At 47.5% G+C, this 16,503-nt stretch overlaps 1 protein-coding gene across 1 annotated transcript in view; it reads right to left on the bottom strand.

The window, feature by feature from the left end:
* Nucleotides 1-3,609: 3,609 nt before the first annotated feature.
* Nucleotides 3,610-16,503, bottom strand: part of LOC139055401 (3-oxoacyl-[acyl-carrier-protein] reductase FabG-like) — a 41,792-nt gene continuing 28,898 nt past the window's right edge. Inside the window, exons 8-9 of the mRNA XM_070532857.1 lie at nucleotides 10,814-10,877; nucleotides 3,610-3,875 (exon numbers count right to left, since the gene is read on the bottom strand). Coding sequence (XP_070388958.1) covers nucleotides 3,663-3,875; nucleotides 10,814-10,877 — 277 coding nt within the window. The 3' untranslated portion in view covers nucleotides 3,610-3,662. The remainder of the gene's footprint in view (nucleotides 3,876-10,813; nucleotides 10,878-16,503) is intronic.

The raw sequence follows: 16,503 nt of genomic DNA, 5'->3' as shown, positions 1-16,503 counted from the left end.
TGTTTTTCTGTATGGCCAACTGTTCACATTGCAGTGCGATCATAACCGATTCACATACATTAAATCAGCGAAACACCTTAAGAGGAAGCATTAGCTAGGGTCGAACTCCGACGCGGCCTATTCAAATACATGTAAAACGCAAAAACGTTTTTCTGAGATAACCCCTAGACCGATTTTAATGAAATGTATTGGAGCTGAGAGAACAAGTTAAATTCTAGTAACTGTTGGAAGCCGTATTTCGATTTGGGGTTGGAATTTTATTTAAAAGATTTTCAAATATTTGACAGGTTGAAGAAAATAGAAGCCCGAAGTTTACAAATTCATAGCACTGCATCAAGAACAGATATCGCTGTTCTGTAAAAAGCATCCATTAGATCATTCAAAGCGGACAAATTCAATATGTCATTTTACATCTTACGTAATTGTGTTATGTTGGTCACAAGGGTTCTGCAAAAGCTGTATTTCCATTTAACAAAATGTTTTCATATTCATTCGTAACAAATCAATTTTGTCCGCTTTAGATGTGTTATTAGATGCAATTAACAGAATTGTATTATCATTTTTCGTTGTTGAGTTACAGAGTTGTAAACTTGATAGCTTTCTTTGTTGCAAATTTTCGATTTTCGCCAATTTTAAATAAAAAGTTGGCAACTTAGCTCAAAAATTCAAAACCAGCAGTCACAAAATTTAGGTACTTCTTTTAAATTTCTTGTGAAATTTGGTGCAGTGGTTGCCGAGAAAAACGAATTCTGTTTTTACGTCTATTTAGATAGGAGCGCCCGAGCTATAAGCTTCCTATTAATAACAGGGTGCTGCCTTGGAGTTTACTCGTTATGGAGTAGGACTTTCGAGTTTAATATAATCGCGATGTGGAGAACGTCGCGCTAACTATATGAGCCGGTGAATTTCACTGAACAGTTGTGACGTATGGTCGTTGTACACACCGTCTCATTCGTGAAGTATGTTCGTGGTGCACTGATTCGTCCCTTGCAACGGATTGTTAGTTTGTGTTTCAACATGTATTCCACGTTCAAGAACTGCTAGCTAGGTCTGTACAACGTACTGAAGTTGGGGGTTAGTGTATTAATAAAGTAGTATGGCTACCTGGAAGAAGCCAACTGAAGCCACGAAGAAGTGAATGCGTGTGCTCGCGACGAACTTCGATGGAAGTGCGCGGCTCTCGGAACGGAACACAGCTGAGCTACCGTTGCCAGGCTAGTTTTGGAGTGTACGGGCTCAACCTGAGACACAACCTGGACTGAGTCGGTGCGGTTAGAGCAGGCGGGACGAGACTGGCGTGTTCTTCTGTGAAACAGTGTTCGAGGACAGAGCTAAGGTGCGGACGAGACAGAATGGGTCGGTGCTGTTCCAGCGATGAACGAGCGTGCGAGCCCGGCGGTAGCAGGGAAGCCTATTCGAGAGTGCGATGTTCTAGCGAGCCACGTGAAAGGGTCCAGCACAACCCACCTGCTCGGGTCGGGGCCAGGGTGCCGCGTTGCTGTCAGCCTGTGCGTGCCATACCGTCACGCGAGCAGTTCCGGCTCTGCTCGTGCGCTGGTCGCCTTTACGATTTCGTTGTAGAACTGCGCTGCAAGTCTGCAAACGCCGTTGCCTCCGACCACGTCACCAACTACTGTGAGCGACCTTCTTAAGAAGACTCATCGTATCGTCAGTGAGGACACGGGTTGTAACAACTCACATGGGCCATGGACGGCGTGGACCGCTATAGAAATACTTCATCTTGCCGGCTCATCATAAGTGTCATTGTTACCGCCTCTCGTTGATAACTTTTTGTTGCTCCATCTATGAATTTGCTGCCTCTACCTGAGACTCTCTGCGGACGAGCGTTCACAACCACGCATTTCTGACGCCATGGGCAGGCTTCATGGCGGTAACTTAAGTTGACACCTTGTCTTCTTAGGTAAGCAGGAAAGACGATCCCGCTGCTGTGTTAGTCCAATACAGAACTCCCTTCGACTGCGGCGATACGTGGCGCCGTGGCGCCATCTGCTTCAATACGAACCCATTACATCCGACGGTCATTATGACATGGTTTCGGCAGCAATATTTTGGGCAGCAAACTGGTCTGGTCCGAGTGATTTGCTTGGTCCGAGTGATTTGCTCAAACGTGCCTCCTATGTAATTTATTTTGGCGCTGAAGAAGTCTGGTTTGGTGTGCTACTATCCCAAGCAGGTTCTTTCGAGTCCTGCTTAGGTGTCGAATACTTATGCGAATTTACCATTTTGAGCCTGTTTGTCTCTCTGTCTAGGAGGCTTTAGCTTCCGGTTCCAACATGGGACTAGCTAGGCAGGTGGCACAGGACAATTGTACAGGACCTGAATGAAGTTTTTTCCTGTCTGTCCGTCCATCTATCTATCTATCTATCTATCTATCTATCTATCTATCTATCTATCTATCTATCTATCTATCTATCTATCTATCTATCTATCTATCTATCTATCTATCTATCTATCTATCTATCTATCTATCTATCTATCTATCTATCTATCTATCTATCTATCTATCTATCTGACTATCTGACTATCTGTCTGTCTGTCTGTCTGTCTGTCTGTCTGTCTGTCTGTCTGTCCGTCCGTCCGTCCGTCCGTCCGTCCGTCCGTCCGTCTGTCTGTCTGTCTGTCTGTCTGTCTGTCTGTCTGTCTGTCTGTCTGTCTGTCTGTCTGTCTGTCTGTCTGTCTGTCTGTCTGTCTGTCTGTCTGTCTGTCTGTCTGCCCTCTTTCCCCGACACACCGACTCACTGTCTACCTGTTTGAGCCTCCACTAGGTATACGCTCCATGTTGTGATTCGTCGTAGTCGTTTCATTGTCGTTATTGCAGTTCCCTGACCTCACTCACCTAATGCCTTAGTCATCAAGAGTTCAACCCCAAACCTATGGCCCAAGTTGTGTAAAAGCTTGTGCCCCTAGGTAAGGGATCATGGTCGAGATGCGGTCCTGGTCGCTGTCATTCTAGCTCCATCATCAGACACTCATGTTGTCATGTCGTGGCACCATGGTCGTCACGCAGTGGCAATGCATTCGTTGTCACACCGCCATTGCGATGCCGTCGTGGTCTTTCAATTGTCATCCTCCCAGCTTCGTGGTTTTACGCGTTCTACTGTCGCCGCATTGTCTTTTATTCCGTCCCAGTGGTCCAAGCTGTCTTACAGTCTGGGTCCGTTATACCAGCATAATAGTTTATGTATTGACATATTATTGACCCCATGCTGTTGCTCTAACACGCCGTAGTCGTTCCACCGACATCTTCGTCATTCCATCGTCACTCTGTCGGCGTCATATATTCCTCGTATTTCGCATTAACGTCAACATTGATCGGGAGGTTAGTCCCACCGTAATATTTTTGTGTCGAATTTTTAAAATGCAAACTGGTTCCATGCGAACCACTATTACCGTCTTCCGGGACCTGTTCAAACTTCTTTCGTTTAATGTATGGTTGCCAGCCCAATAGTACTTTTCCTTAGGGATTTATCTCTATATCCTAAAAGCAGGCCACATTCTTTGCCAAGGACTAAATCCCGTTAATAGAACCATCTTTAGGGAGTTCTGTACAAAATGTACACTGTTTCGACACCTCATAGTGAGCTATTTAACTTTATTAGAGTGCACACACAATCACGGCAGGTGATTCTGCGTTTGATCTGCTAATTCGAAATGGCGGTAGGCTGATCTGCACCCTTCTTTACTGCCAGCTTTGGCGTAATTGGTCCGACTAGGAGAGTGCCTCCATCAACCGGCAGTGAGTGACCAGTGATGAATGAGGCGTTGTCAGAAGCAAGAAAAGCAATTGCATGGGCGGCTTCTTCGACGGTTCCAATGCGACCCATCAGGTTTGATTTTTCCATCTGAGATCGGAGCTGAAAGAAATCGAAATATTGCAATGATTAGCTCTCACACTCTTCTGGGCGATGGCGAGAAGATTAGTAGAGTTATGGATAATTGGCGCAAATATTTTTCATTTTTATTACGATGTCATTTTTTTGACAATGGAGAACTCCTATAAAGCTGTGGCATCGCGAATTTGGGCTCTGTTGGCTCTATCATCTCGCCAGGTGCAGTGATGGTAAAGTATCGCGTTATACGCATGGAGTTTATACATAACTCGTGTTCTCAATGTGACATGGGAACTGGTGCTTACTTTCCCCGTTATTTTCTTAATGTGCATCGTCTAAGGCCAATAAGCATAGAAGCTGTTCAATCTAACCCGTAGGTATTCGCACGTATTCAGACGACTTAAATTCATAAACAACGAATACATGTGATTTTCAGAAGGGCATATTTCACAGGACCAGTGCAGCCACACTCTAATGTAAACTAAGAAGCATTCTTCAAGTCTTAAGCCCATTTCTCAACCACACCGCATAGCTTTTCGTTTGCCTTGATACAAGTTTTTTTCGCGGTGTCCTTCAAGCATGCTACGATTTCGAGGAAGTGAGACATCGTGAGGCGCTGTCTCGAAAGACACCAGCGACCACCAGCGCCAGCAGAGCGAGCCGAGCGCTGGCAGTGTTGCTGCACCCAGGCGCGCTTTCTTAATAGTCGTCCCGCAAAAAAGAGCCATCCTGGCGGCCTACGGTGTTGGAGGTTGAAGGTAATGGTAGAGCATGGGATGCACCACGTTGGCGAGGTCACATCCTCCCCGGCGCAAGTCGTATGCATGGTGAAGAAAGTTGCTCGATCAAAAAATTGACCGGCGACGCCCGCTCCAAGACGTGGTAAGGCCCTTGATACTTTGGGACTAGTTTTGAGGAGAGCGCGCGGGAGTTTGGCAACAACAATATAACACTAGAGCCCCTGGGGCACAGGTGGGATTTGAGAGTGAGTCGGTGCGGCCTCCCTTATCGCGCTGTTATCCTTGTGATGTAAAGGCGCGCGCCAGCCGACGGCACTCTTCGGCTTGTTGGGCAGCTTCGTGCTCAGGCGGGCACTCCGAAGCGTCAGGACGGTATGGAAGGAGACTCAATGTTCAGCGAAGGCTCCCGTCCGTAAGGACGAAGAAAGGCGAAAATCTCGTACTAACATGTATAGCGGTGTTGTATGCAAATGTTACAAAAGGGATTGCGTGGTCCTAGTTACCATGATCAGGTGCCCGTACATCGCGAGCGTATGACTTGAGAGCGCGGTTAAACTGTTCTGTGAGCCCGTTGATCTGCGCATGGTGTGCAAGGCTCGTTCAAGGAATAATGTGGTAATCCGAAAGCGGAGCTTCGATGAGTTCGGTGAAGGCGCGACCTCTATCATTAAGGGGTTCTCCAGGTTCACCATGTCGAAGGATAAAGTGATGTAGGACGAAAGAGCCTACATCCTGTGCTGTAGCACTTGGTAAAGTAGCAGTTTCGGCGTAGCGTGCCAAATGGTCCACAGAAGTTATGATCCTCCTACCGTCATCTCGTTTCTTTGGAAGCGAACTATGGAGGTCGATGTGGCAAGATCGAATGGTTTGGCAGGGTAGGGAAGTGGTTGCAAAACGTCAGACGCACGTAAAGGTGACAATTTGTGTAGTTGACTGTCAGGGAATCCCTCAACACACTTTCGTACAAAAATGTTCATCTTCTTGCAGTATTAGCGGTGGCGAATACGTTCGTGTATCTCGAGTAATTTGGTGTGACACATTGCGTATCTTCTTAAAAGGAGAAACATATTTGTGACCTTAAGCTGCGGGAATGACCAGTGGCCATATGCTAACCATCTACGCCATCCATCTAAGCCCTCTAATAATTATGAACACTTTTGTGTAGGAGGGATCGAAAACAGGGATGGAGGAGGATCCAGAAAGGTAGGTGAAAGTAAAAGTGGTCGGGGGGTCATGGCGTTGTTTGGTGCCAAATTGAATCAAAGCAAGAGATGACACAGAGTGTATTCAAGTGGTTCCGCAGATCGAATCAGGAAGTAGAGTGGAACGAGACAGGGCGCCTACGTCAATGTGCTTGCGTCCGCAGCAGTAGATGACGCAATTATTGTACCCCTGGATTTCGAGTGCCCTGGTCGCTACACGGCCAGATGGATCTGTCAACGTGGCGCGCAACAAAGCACGTGGTGACATGTTACTAGGTCGAATCGGTGGCCGTATAAGTATCGGTGTAACTTGCCAAGTGCCCAAACAGAGCCAAGTACTTTTTTTCAGTCACACTCTAATTGTATTCTGCTTATGTCAGCGTACGACTCGCGTAGGCGATGACGTATTCGGAGTAGCCGGGCTTTGCTTGGCCTAGACGGCGCCAAGGAGAACCCCGCTGGCATCTGTAGGTACTCAAGCTGCAGCTGTCGGGTGGAAATGGCAAAGACTAGGTGGAGAGGTAAGAAGACGACGCAGCGTAGCAAACGCGACGCATGAGGTGCGGCCATTGCTGGCTGGTTGTGTGAGCGACGGGAACAACTTCAGTGACCTCTTTGCTAATGGCTGTGCGGAGCGTTGAAGGTAGAGGAAAGGGCGGCTATTGAGTCAAGGGAAGTTGACGAGAAACTTTGTCGCGCACGACGTCTTGAATCTGTTGAAGCAGTGGATACTGTTCCGAAACGGTAAGAAGGCTCGATAGTGAGTCGGCGGTCGACTGAGGCTGTCGAGTTAGGGTGTGTTGCTTCTTCAACTAGTCGTAGCTTTGACCTAAGACGATGACTTCCTGAGTGGTGCCCGGATTCCTGGCCAGGAATGTGTGGAATTCACCATCGTCGATGCCCTTGAGAATGTGCTCAATCTTATCAGCTTCAGGCATGGCAGCATTCACACGTTTAAAATGGTCGATGACTTCTTACAGCTCTTGTAAGTTTCGCACAGTCTGCTTTGCAGGGGCTCGCAAGTGCTCTTCAGGGCATTGTTTGCGGACAGGAGGTCGACAAAACACAAAGTTGGCCATGTTGGCATGTAGTTTTCACAGTTATGGTATCAGAGCTGGGCAATGCCAATAAGATAAAACATGACATTCGTCAAGCTCGCGCGTCGTCACACTTGTTAGATGCGCTAAACCATGTGTACGACGTAAACCAGTCCACCCGTCGGTTACATCTGTATCGCTGAAAACCTTAGGGTCACGTTTGCGAGGAACCCCTGTGCACATGACGAACTCGGGCAAAGGCACCGGCAGGTCTGTGTTGTTCATGATACGCGGAAGCGTTCGGAATCGAACATCGAGGGTAGACGCGATGGGGGAATTGCAGTAACCTCCATCATTTGATAAGAGGTGTATTGGTGGTGTCCTTCAATGCCGCTGCGAGGTCAAGGAACGGTGGCAGCGTGAAGCACCGCCTAGGAAGACACCACCGACCAGAAGCGCGAGCCGAGCGTTGGCGATGCGGCTGGACGGAGGCGTGTCGTCTTCTTCCCAACCTCCTTATTTAAATGTCCATGTTTTACCTCATATTCTTAATAGCGGACCAAGTGATTGTCTTTCCATCTTTGTAAAAATTGTTCAAATAATGCCAATACAGTATCAAAAAACCCTTATCTACGGTTTACAAAACTCCCTGCACAGTACCACATAACACAAACGGCTCCCATGTTAGTATGGCATAAATTTACAGAAAGCGTCGCAGAGAGAGAGAGAATGTATTGGCAAGAAGGCAGGGAGGTCGGCTTGAGCTGACGCGCTCTAGCCTGCTACCCTACATAGGGGGAGGGGGAACGGGGACATAAAGGTGTGATGAGGATTGTTGACGACATAGAAAGAGGGTTGCACAACGGGGAAAGGAAGTTCAAGATTGTGATGATAAACATTCAAAAATCTCATCCATGAAGCCACTATCACGTTACGTTTCTTGTCTGCGGAGATTTGTTCAAGTGAACCTAAATATAGAGGCGCTAAGACGAAGCTGATGTGTGGGCCGCCTCTGCGTGAGCAGCGCAGGCGCCAAACCAAAACTCTACAACAAGTAAAGAGTTGTGATAAGCGGCTGCAGTACGGAGAGCACCTGCAGGGCAATTTTAGCGGCCGTATTCGGGAGACCACCAAGAATCATGCGCAGTCAGTGCAACAGGTGCTTCAGCATTTCTTGAAGGCTTTCCTTCTGGTTGTGTCCATCTCCTTGCTTGCCCGTAGTGTCACCAGTTTTAATGGCCCTACCATTTTCGGCTTCATGGCGCGGAGGACCACCAGGGCCCGCTGTCATGGTCGTGGGTGTAGAGGGCAGCAAAGACTATTCTGTGTCTGTATCAGCCGGCGTAGGTGAATATTCACCCCGTGCTCTCATCGGCCTTAAATTACCAGTAGGATCGGTTACTGTCCTTGATGCACGCACAAATAGAGGTGGTCGTGACGCCTGCGCCTTGCTGCGTAGTTAATGTGAAATGGCTTTGTGGCGCTTCTCTCCCGAGCGATGTTCACTTTGGCGAACAAATTGAGCAGCCGCTCTACGTGAAAATTAGTGTCTTGCCGTTTTCCGAAGAATACGAACTTCTTGTTTAATCTTCGGGAATTCCATCGAAGTCGCTTCGTGAGATCCAATGCACTTGCGACATTTAAGTGAAGACCCATCACGGTCAGTGGTATTACGCTCTCCGCCGCAACGCCAGCACTTGACTTTACTTCTAGAAACAGCGCCCACGAGTCCAATTTTTATAAATGTCCGGCACTGAAGAGGCCTTGGAACGAATGGTCGTACACGGTGTATCACGTAGCTCACTTTGACAGATGCTGGTAATGTCGAAGAAGCAAATATTACCTTGATACATCGGGAGTTCCCCAAGCGGTGAGCCTCAAGCATGCGCACCGATGACCATCAAAGGAGTCTTCAGGCCCGCATACTTGATTTCAAGCTCCACGTCACAAATCGAACCAGTCGATAATGTCCTTCCCGTAAGTACTGAAGTAGTCGACGGTCATTTCGCCTAACTGCGGAGTCGTCTTTAACTTCGCCAATATAACGGAATTTGTCACATTTATTGTCAGAATAACCTTGCGAGCATTGATCCTGATCTTACTGCTTTGCCCCCAGGGGCGCCACTTTCAAAATATCCAGTTAGAAACTGCCTGCTGAGGGAGTTCATGCTGTGTGACATCGAGAGCGGCACGTAGGAAGCCATGAAGTATTCCTGCTCACTCCGATTCGATGGAGTCGTCTCAGTCGACATGCGGCTCATGGCTTATGGCGGCTCATGGTTACGGTGTACTCGCTGTCAGAGATCATGACTGCTGGCGTTGAGCTCTCCCAGCCATCGGGTTTATCCGAGCTTCCAAAGGCACATCGTCCAAAAATGACCGATGAAGCAGACGGCTGCCCGTGTTCAGGTGGTCATGGGAGTGTCTTCTTTCTCATCCTTGATGAAGTGTTTCTCACAAAAATGGTGAAAACGTAAAAAATGCACAAAAGCGTCGCAGGCTTACAAAGCGACGCAGGCACTGGTACGTTTCGCAAAACTGACTGGCCTCAGTGGTCGGTCAGTGAGTGAATATAGGCGTGATGTTATTGACAACCGCACGCATTCGTACTAATAGTACCTTCTTCTCTCTCTCTCCTTTCTTTTGTGCCCTTAAACCCCTTCTCTTGTATAGGGTAGCGAACTGGACGTGCGCTTAGTGACCTCCCTACCTTTCCTTTCTTCTTTTCCTCCTCCTCTTACAGAAAGCGCGCTACGAGCTATGCCGGAAACACCACGAAGATTGTGCATTTTTGCGAACCTGTGCAGCTCAACCTACTAGAAACATCTCACATCACCAACAAGAAACTTCAAAAATGAGAACTCCAGCACTGTTAAGGAAAACCGCTTTGGAAAAGCCTTTTCAAGAAGGTATTTTTGTCCTGGGTTGTAGTTAGAATATTCTAATAAATGATACAGCCAGTGTCAAACAAAGACTCATTGTTCCGGTTTTGTTCTGGCTCACCAAAAACGGTTCAGTTGCGGTTGATGTCCGGAGAAAAAAAGAGTAATGGTTCAGACCGGTTAGAAGCAGTAGAAGGGTACTTGCATAAGTGAGGAAAAATTGCAGCAATACAGGCCAACATTGTTTTGTACAAAAACTTGAAGCTGCAGGTAGGCTGCACACTAAGGTTGCTTTTCTTGTTTGTGCTGCATGCCCTGTGTAATTACAAAACAATTATACAGGTCAAGCACCAACGCCGAAATCTATGCGAAGCGAAGCTTTAGTGAAGGAGAGACAGAAGAGTCTATTGAGGAAATGCAGAGAGGCCATCCAGCCTGGTACTCTACATAGAGAGAAAGGCAAGATGAGAAAAATAGTAGACTGAAGAGTAATGATTAGGAGGGCCAGTGGCATTCGTTTAGGTTACACGGCCTTGTTCGAATGACCCACTCACATGTTTGTATATAGGAGCAACAGTTTTTACTGAACAGCCTGTTAGTGATTGGCGGTAACGTACTGATCAACACCTACAGTACAGAGTCAAGCTCCGTATAAGTAAAACGTATATGCGCTCCCAGTCGCAGATACTCCACGTGGCAGGTGCTTTGGACGCACTACAGTCTGGTGGGTCCGTGCACAGGATGTGATGCAAAACATTGCCACGTTATCGCTACACCTACTACTCGCCTTCCCGGAATGCGCTGAAAAGCGTACTAATGTGACCACCACTTTTAAACTCACGGGATGACGGTGTATATTTACGAAAAAAGGTAGCACAGTTGAGTCACAAGTACCGGTGATGCGTGGACGAAAACATGCAGAGAAGATATAGAACGTGAACGACACACCGATATTTTTCTTGTGAGTGAAAAAAATGCATTGTTTTGATTCAGTTCTGGTGCGAGTCAAAATAGTCTCTTTTTTTTCGCTTTTCGGATCAGTTCTAATTCGATGCCGTTGATACAGTCATTCTTTATATCATGCGCATCACCAGGCCTTACCATTTTCTGTGTCTGAGCGTTCATTTCTTCCCTGAACGCCATTTTTGTTTCAATTGGTCCCGGGCTGAAGAAAAGATGAAAAACATATTGAACCAGCTTCGCACGTATTATGTATCAAAGCACATCTCAAGGCACAGCTAGTGTAGCGCTTGTTCGTACTCAACCTTTAGGCTATAGACCTTTTTTTCCACAATTTAACATGTGTCTGTAAGTCATATATGTCAAAAAATTATAGCAGAACTCATCTCTAAATATTCCTGGATGGCAATGCCATTAGCATTCGAGCAATGTAGCAACACACTGTATATCAGAAATTACTTATATTGAACATCTGTTGTGGCCACCGTGACTGCTTCCTTCCGCTACATGCGACACACGCTGGCTGTTATCGGACCATTTTCCTACACCACTCACATACCAAGGCTTGTCATCATCATGATGGCATGACAACGACTCGATTGAACGACGAAGGTCCCAAGGCGATGGCACCATTAGGACAGTGAGATGGCAATTCTGAAATGATGACAATACTATTATGAAAAGAGCCTGACGACAACATCATGTGAGGAATGCGAGGACGATGAGTGCGGGATGACGATGGCATGCCGATGACTGTATCACCAATAGTGTATGAGCATGACGCTGACGGTATGACAACAACCGTATGACGAAGCTGCAATCCACGGCGCATGACGGTGTTAGTATGACAAGTGCAGGACATCGACGGAACGATGAATTGAATTGAGTTTATATCCGAGAATGTTGCGGGAGACCAGGAAAAAAAGCTGATCAAACAACTTGATTGCTGCGGTCACTATACGCACATATCAGCACTACGATAGTTGCAACAAGAAAAAAAAACAACGCAATGAAAACTATAACATGACAACGCCGGCATAATTACGATTAAATGACGAAGAACTACTGAAGTCGAAGGAACGACAAAGGCAGCATGATGGTAATGTCAAGACGGCAATGGGGTGATGATGGCAAGACGACAGAACTGCGAAGATGGTATGACGAGGTGCTTCGACTCATACGACCTACTCCGGTGTCATGCCAATTTGCTGTGACGCTTGCTTGCCAAAGTATCTCACGGGCATGCCTTCATGGCTTCATATAATCTTGATTTTACTCTAATAAAGCATCTTTCCCCACCCCTACCCGTCTCGTGCGTGTTACATGGTCGAAGCGGTAGGATGACGGGCAGCGTCGCCGCAAGCGTATATCAGGCTGTCTCCTGTGGCTTCCAGATTCAACCGACCTGCGGCATGCCGGACACGTAACAAGCGCCTCCCCATCAGCAAGGTTCCCCGGTCGCCACCTTACTGCCACACCCGAGCGCTTTGGACACCACAGTTTGGCAGAGTTAGTGAACATGGAGGCAATATAGCGACCTGCATGCCACGGCTACCTACCACAGTCAATAGCTGAAAAAGGTACAAGCCTCAATATTTCCAATGGTTACTGGAGAGGATGCACAGCACTTGCAACACCTTCGTCTTCGATGAAGGGGAATACAAATCGGACATAGAATTCGTTAAGCAGAGGTTTGAGACATTCTACAAGGCGTCGTTGAACATAGCCTACAAAGAGTTTCGTTTGGGTCACGTAACCAGAACGCAAAAGAAAATTTGCTGAATGGTGAACCGAACTGAGAATATTGACGAAGAGCTGCGAGTTTGGCGAATCGGAAGAGCATATGCTGACGGGAGGAGAATTATCCTTGGCATAAAAGACAAAACGCTCCAAGAAAGGTATCGTTCGGAAAACGCTTCTTACGCCAAAACACTAGAAATTTACAGCTCTCGACAGCAAAGGAAAGAACAGTGCGCGGAAATCCAAGCAGGCTCTAAAAGCCAAGCTGAAATCTACGCAGTCGAGGCATTTCGGCACTGTGGGAAGTGGGCCCGAAATATTGAGCCTAATAAATTCCCGGCTAAAGGACGCGCATGTAGAAAGTGCGGCAAAAAGAAACCATCTCACTGTAGCCTGCCGTATGAAGAGCGAAAGGCTGCACAAATCCAAACAAAGCGTCTCAGCGATAGAGGCCCGGGATTAAAAACTTATAGGTAGAAGCTCCATCACAGAACGGAAAGAAAGAGCAGCGCTTGTCAGCAACTATAAAGATAGAAGGACGCCCGTTCTTTGTAAGCTGAACACAGGCGCAAATTGCTCGTGATAGCACGAAGCAATCTGCGAGAGGTAATCAAGAAAGAAGAAGAGAGCTGTGACGTCTTGAATACTTTTTTCGGTCTTCAGGAGCTACCGGCTGCATCCATCTTCGTCTTAACGAAACTGATGCTTCCTTTGAGACAGGTTTTATTGTTGTAGAAGACGACGTTCCATTGACTTTGAGTGGATCGTTCGCTGAGAAGCTGGGTTTACTCTGGAGAATTTCCTCAGTGGAGCAATCAGAGCTCTTTGAAGCGGCGAAACGTTATGAAGATGTTTTGAATGCTTTGGGAAGGTTCAATGGTATCGTCTACCATACTGATATATTAATATTGCGTGTTTCTTGTGGCCGATGCACACCGGCACCCCGACGAAGACAACGAACGCTCTGTGGCTCTCGAGCTGTCGGCTGAACTGGCCAGCGCTGCATTATCCCTTGTAAATATACTTTGTAAATAGTCGCCAGTCTTAATCCTTCGTTAGCGAAACGTTTTGGTGGAGGGTGCCGTTCCCCATCCTCGCCACGGAGCTCCGCATCGGCCGCTCCACTCTGCTTTCCGCCATGGCTCCCGATGACGACACTTCGTCTCTTTCTACTCCTGCGACCCTGACAACAACGTACGTTACGGTTACCAATCACCGCGATCCGTTCGCATTGGTGGCCACCAAGTAGCCGTTCTTGTTGACACTGGCTCCCATTTTTCAACATTAAGCTTACAGCGCAGCGCAGCGACGAACTAAGCAAAGTGAAGACGCCATGGCACGGGCCCAGCATAAGAGCCACCAGAGGTGAATTGATGACACCTGTCGGGAAAAGCACAGCCCGACTCCTAATCACCAGTTCAATCTTAGTCGCCACTCTCGTCAACCTTACTGAGTGTTGTAAGGAACTTATATTGGACATGGATTTTATATGTGTGTACGGCGCCGTGATTAACATCGGTGACAGAAGCGTGACGTTTGCCACGAACTTAGATGTCACCCATGAGGAGCAACAACAACCTCGCTTACGTATTGCCACGGATGGCGTCACACTTTTGCCTCTGAGTTGCTCTCGTAGCCGTGCTCTGTGACAGCCTGTAGAACGAGACTGGAGTCGCTGAGCACATCAACGCACTAGCACTACATCGCGGTGTCTCCATTGCCAGAGCGCTTATCAATGTAATCCATGGAAGCGCCGAACTCTCGCTGACGAATTTTGGTAAGGAGCTTCGACACATAGAGGCGCTGCTGCGGCTTAGTTCGATGAAGTAACACAAACAGAAGGCTGCCACTTAGCGCCTAAGGCGGCCTCTACAAATGACACAGCTGCGCCTATTGTAGACGTTTTTCCTAAGTTAACGGCCCTTGAGTGAAACCGGCTTCTTGAACTCATCTATCAGTACCAGGATCGTTCCTCGTCTGCGTCAACAGTTGGTCACACGCCACGTACTAAGCACTGCATCATTACTTATGTCGACGCCAGACCCATTCGACAAACCTGTTATCGTGTGGCCCTAAAGGAACGCTAAGCAATACAAAAACAACTGAAGACGATGCCGGCAGATGCCGTTATTTGACCACCGGCTTTGGGCATCACCTGTAGATTTAGGGAAAAAGATGGTCGGTAGCCTGCGCTTCTGCATCGAATATCTGAAGCTCAATCAGGTCACAAAGAAGGACATTCATCCGCTGCCACGTATTGATGATTCCTTGGATAGGTTGAGAAACGCCTGTTACTTTTCGTCAATCGGCTTGAAAGGTGGTTATTGGCAGATCGAAGGTGGATGACAGAGGCCGTGAGAAAACCACCTTTGCGATACCTCACGGACTTCATGAATTTCAGGTAGTTTCCTTCGGCTTGCGCTCGGCGCCAACAACATTTGAGCGCCTAATGGAGACTGCTTTCTGGACTCATGCCTGGCGTACCTGGACGACGTCATTGTCTTTTCCGCAACGTTTGACGAAGACTTGCGAAGGCTGAAAAGTGTTTTTTAAGCAATACGCTCTGGCGGTCTCACTTTGACTCAAATTACCCTCCATTTTTCGTGTGTTTGTGATACGTATTCTTCTTGTACACTTCTGATTATTTTTTACTAGCACAATAATCTTATTCCTTTTGTATTATTATCTTTTGTCGTTATTGTTTATTAGTTCCCAATTTTTGTTTTCAGCTTAGTACTCACTTATTACATCTGTATGCGTTACTGCACCACCACCCCCTATGTAATACCCTCCTGCGAGAGGGCCTTTAGGGGTATTCTGAATAAATAATAAAAAAATAAAAGCCTGAAACGTGCCATTTTTGTTTTCATGAGCTCCAGTTCCTCGGTTACGTCGTCAGTAGCCAAGGCATCCGACCTCATGCGGATAAAATTGCTTCCGTAGCTAATTTCCCAAACCCACAAGTCAAAAAAGGCCGAGCAATGTTTCCTGGAACTCTGTGCATACTACCGGCAATTCATTGCAAATTTCTCGCGTATCGTATGCCTGTAGCACAGCTCACCAGAGAAGATATCCCTTTTAATTGGGGCGAAGACCAGCAGCGGGCATTTCACGAACTCCTGCGACGCATAGAAGCACCTCCCGTGCTAGCACACTTCGATGAAGACGTCCCGAAGATATTGCATACACGCGCTAGTAATGTAGGTCTAGGGGCGGAGCTCGTACAATGGCAGTTAGCACGACCCAACGTTAACTACTCCACCACCGAAAAAGAATGCCTCGCAATGGTATTGGCCATTCTGAAATTTCGTCCGTACTTGTATGGTTGGTCTTTCACCATCCTTAGCGATCAGCATTCTCTCTGCTGGCTCATTAGTGTGAACGATCCTTCCGGCCGGCTCGCGCACTGGAGGCTTCGACTCCAAGAGTTTGACTTTATTGTCGCATACAAATCGGGAAAACAGCACGCAGATGCCGATTGCCTTTCTCGGTCTCCCGTTGAACCGGCAGCACAAGACGATGACGACATGAACTTTCTGGTGCTCGAGGACACTGCCGATCTTTCACGCCAGCTATAGGATGACCCTGAATCACTGCCGCTTATTGATTACTTGGGAGGACGAACCAACAGCGTGCCGGGGCTATTTGCAAGACGGCTGGCATCATACTACTTGCGCCGCAACGTCATCTACGCGAACGTCTCGCCTAGCGACAGCAACTACTTCCACGTTGTTCCTTCATCGCTTCGACGTGAAATCGTATACGCCTACCACAACTATCCGACTTGGGCTAAACTCACACATTGGTACGAATTCTGCAGAATTATTACTGGCCGAGACTCACTGCGCTCGTCAAACGTTACGTTCATACATGTCTGGATAGCCAATTTCGCAATCCGCCATCGGTCAAACCAGCCAGCCTGCTGTACCCTGTTGAAGTACCGGCCACACCATTTGCTCAAGTAGACGAGGATTTTCTAGGCCCCTTCCCAGCGAGTACTGCTGGCAATAGGCCGACAATTGGCGCCACAGATTATCCCGCTAAATATATCGAGACAGGTGCTCTGCAGCAGGCAACAGCAGCTGAAGCGG

This window comes from Dermacentor albipictus, chromosome 2 (genome assembly GCF_038994185.2).
Source record: "Dermacentor albipictus isolate Rhodes 1998 colony chromosome 2, USDA_Dalb.pri_finalv2, whole genome shotgun sequence".
Lineage (NCBI taxonomy): Eukaryota > Metazoa > Arthropoda > Arachnida > Ixodida > Ixodidae > Dermacentor > Dermacentor albipictus.
This window is presented reverse-complemented; position numbering and strand designations above follow the sequence as displayed.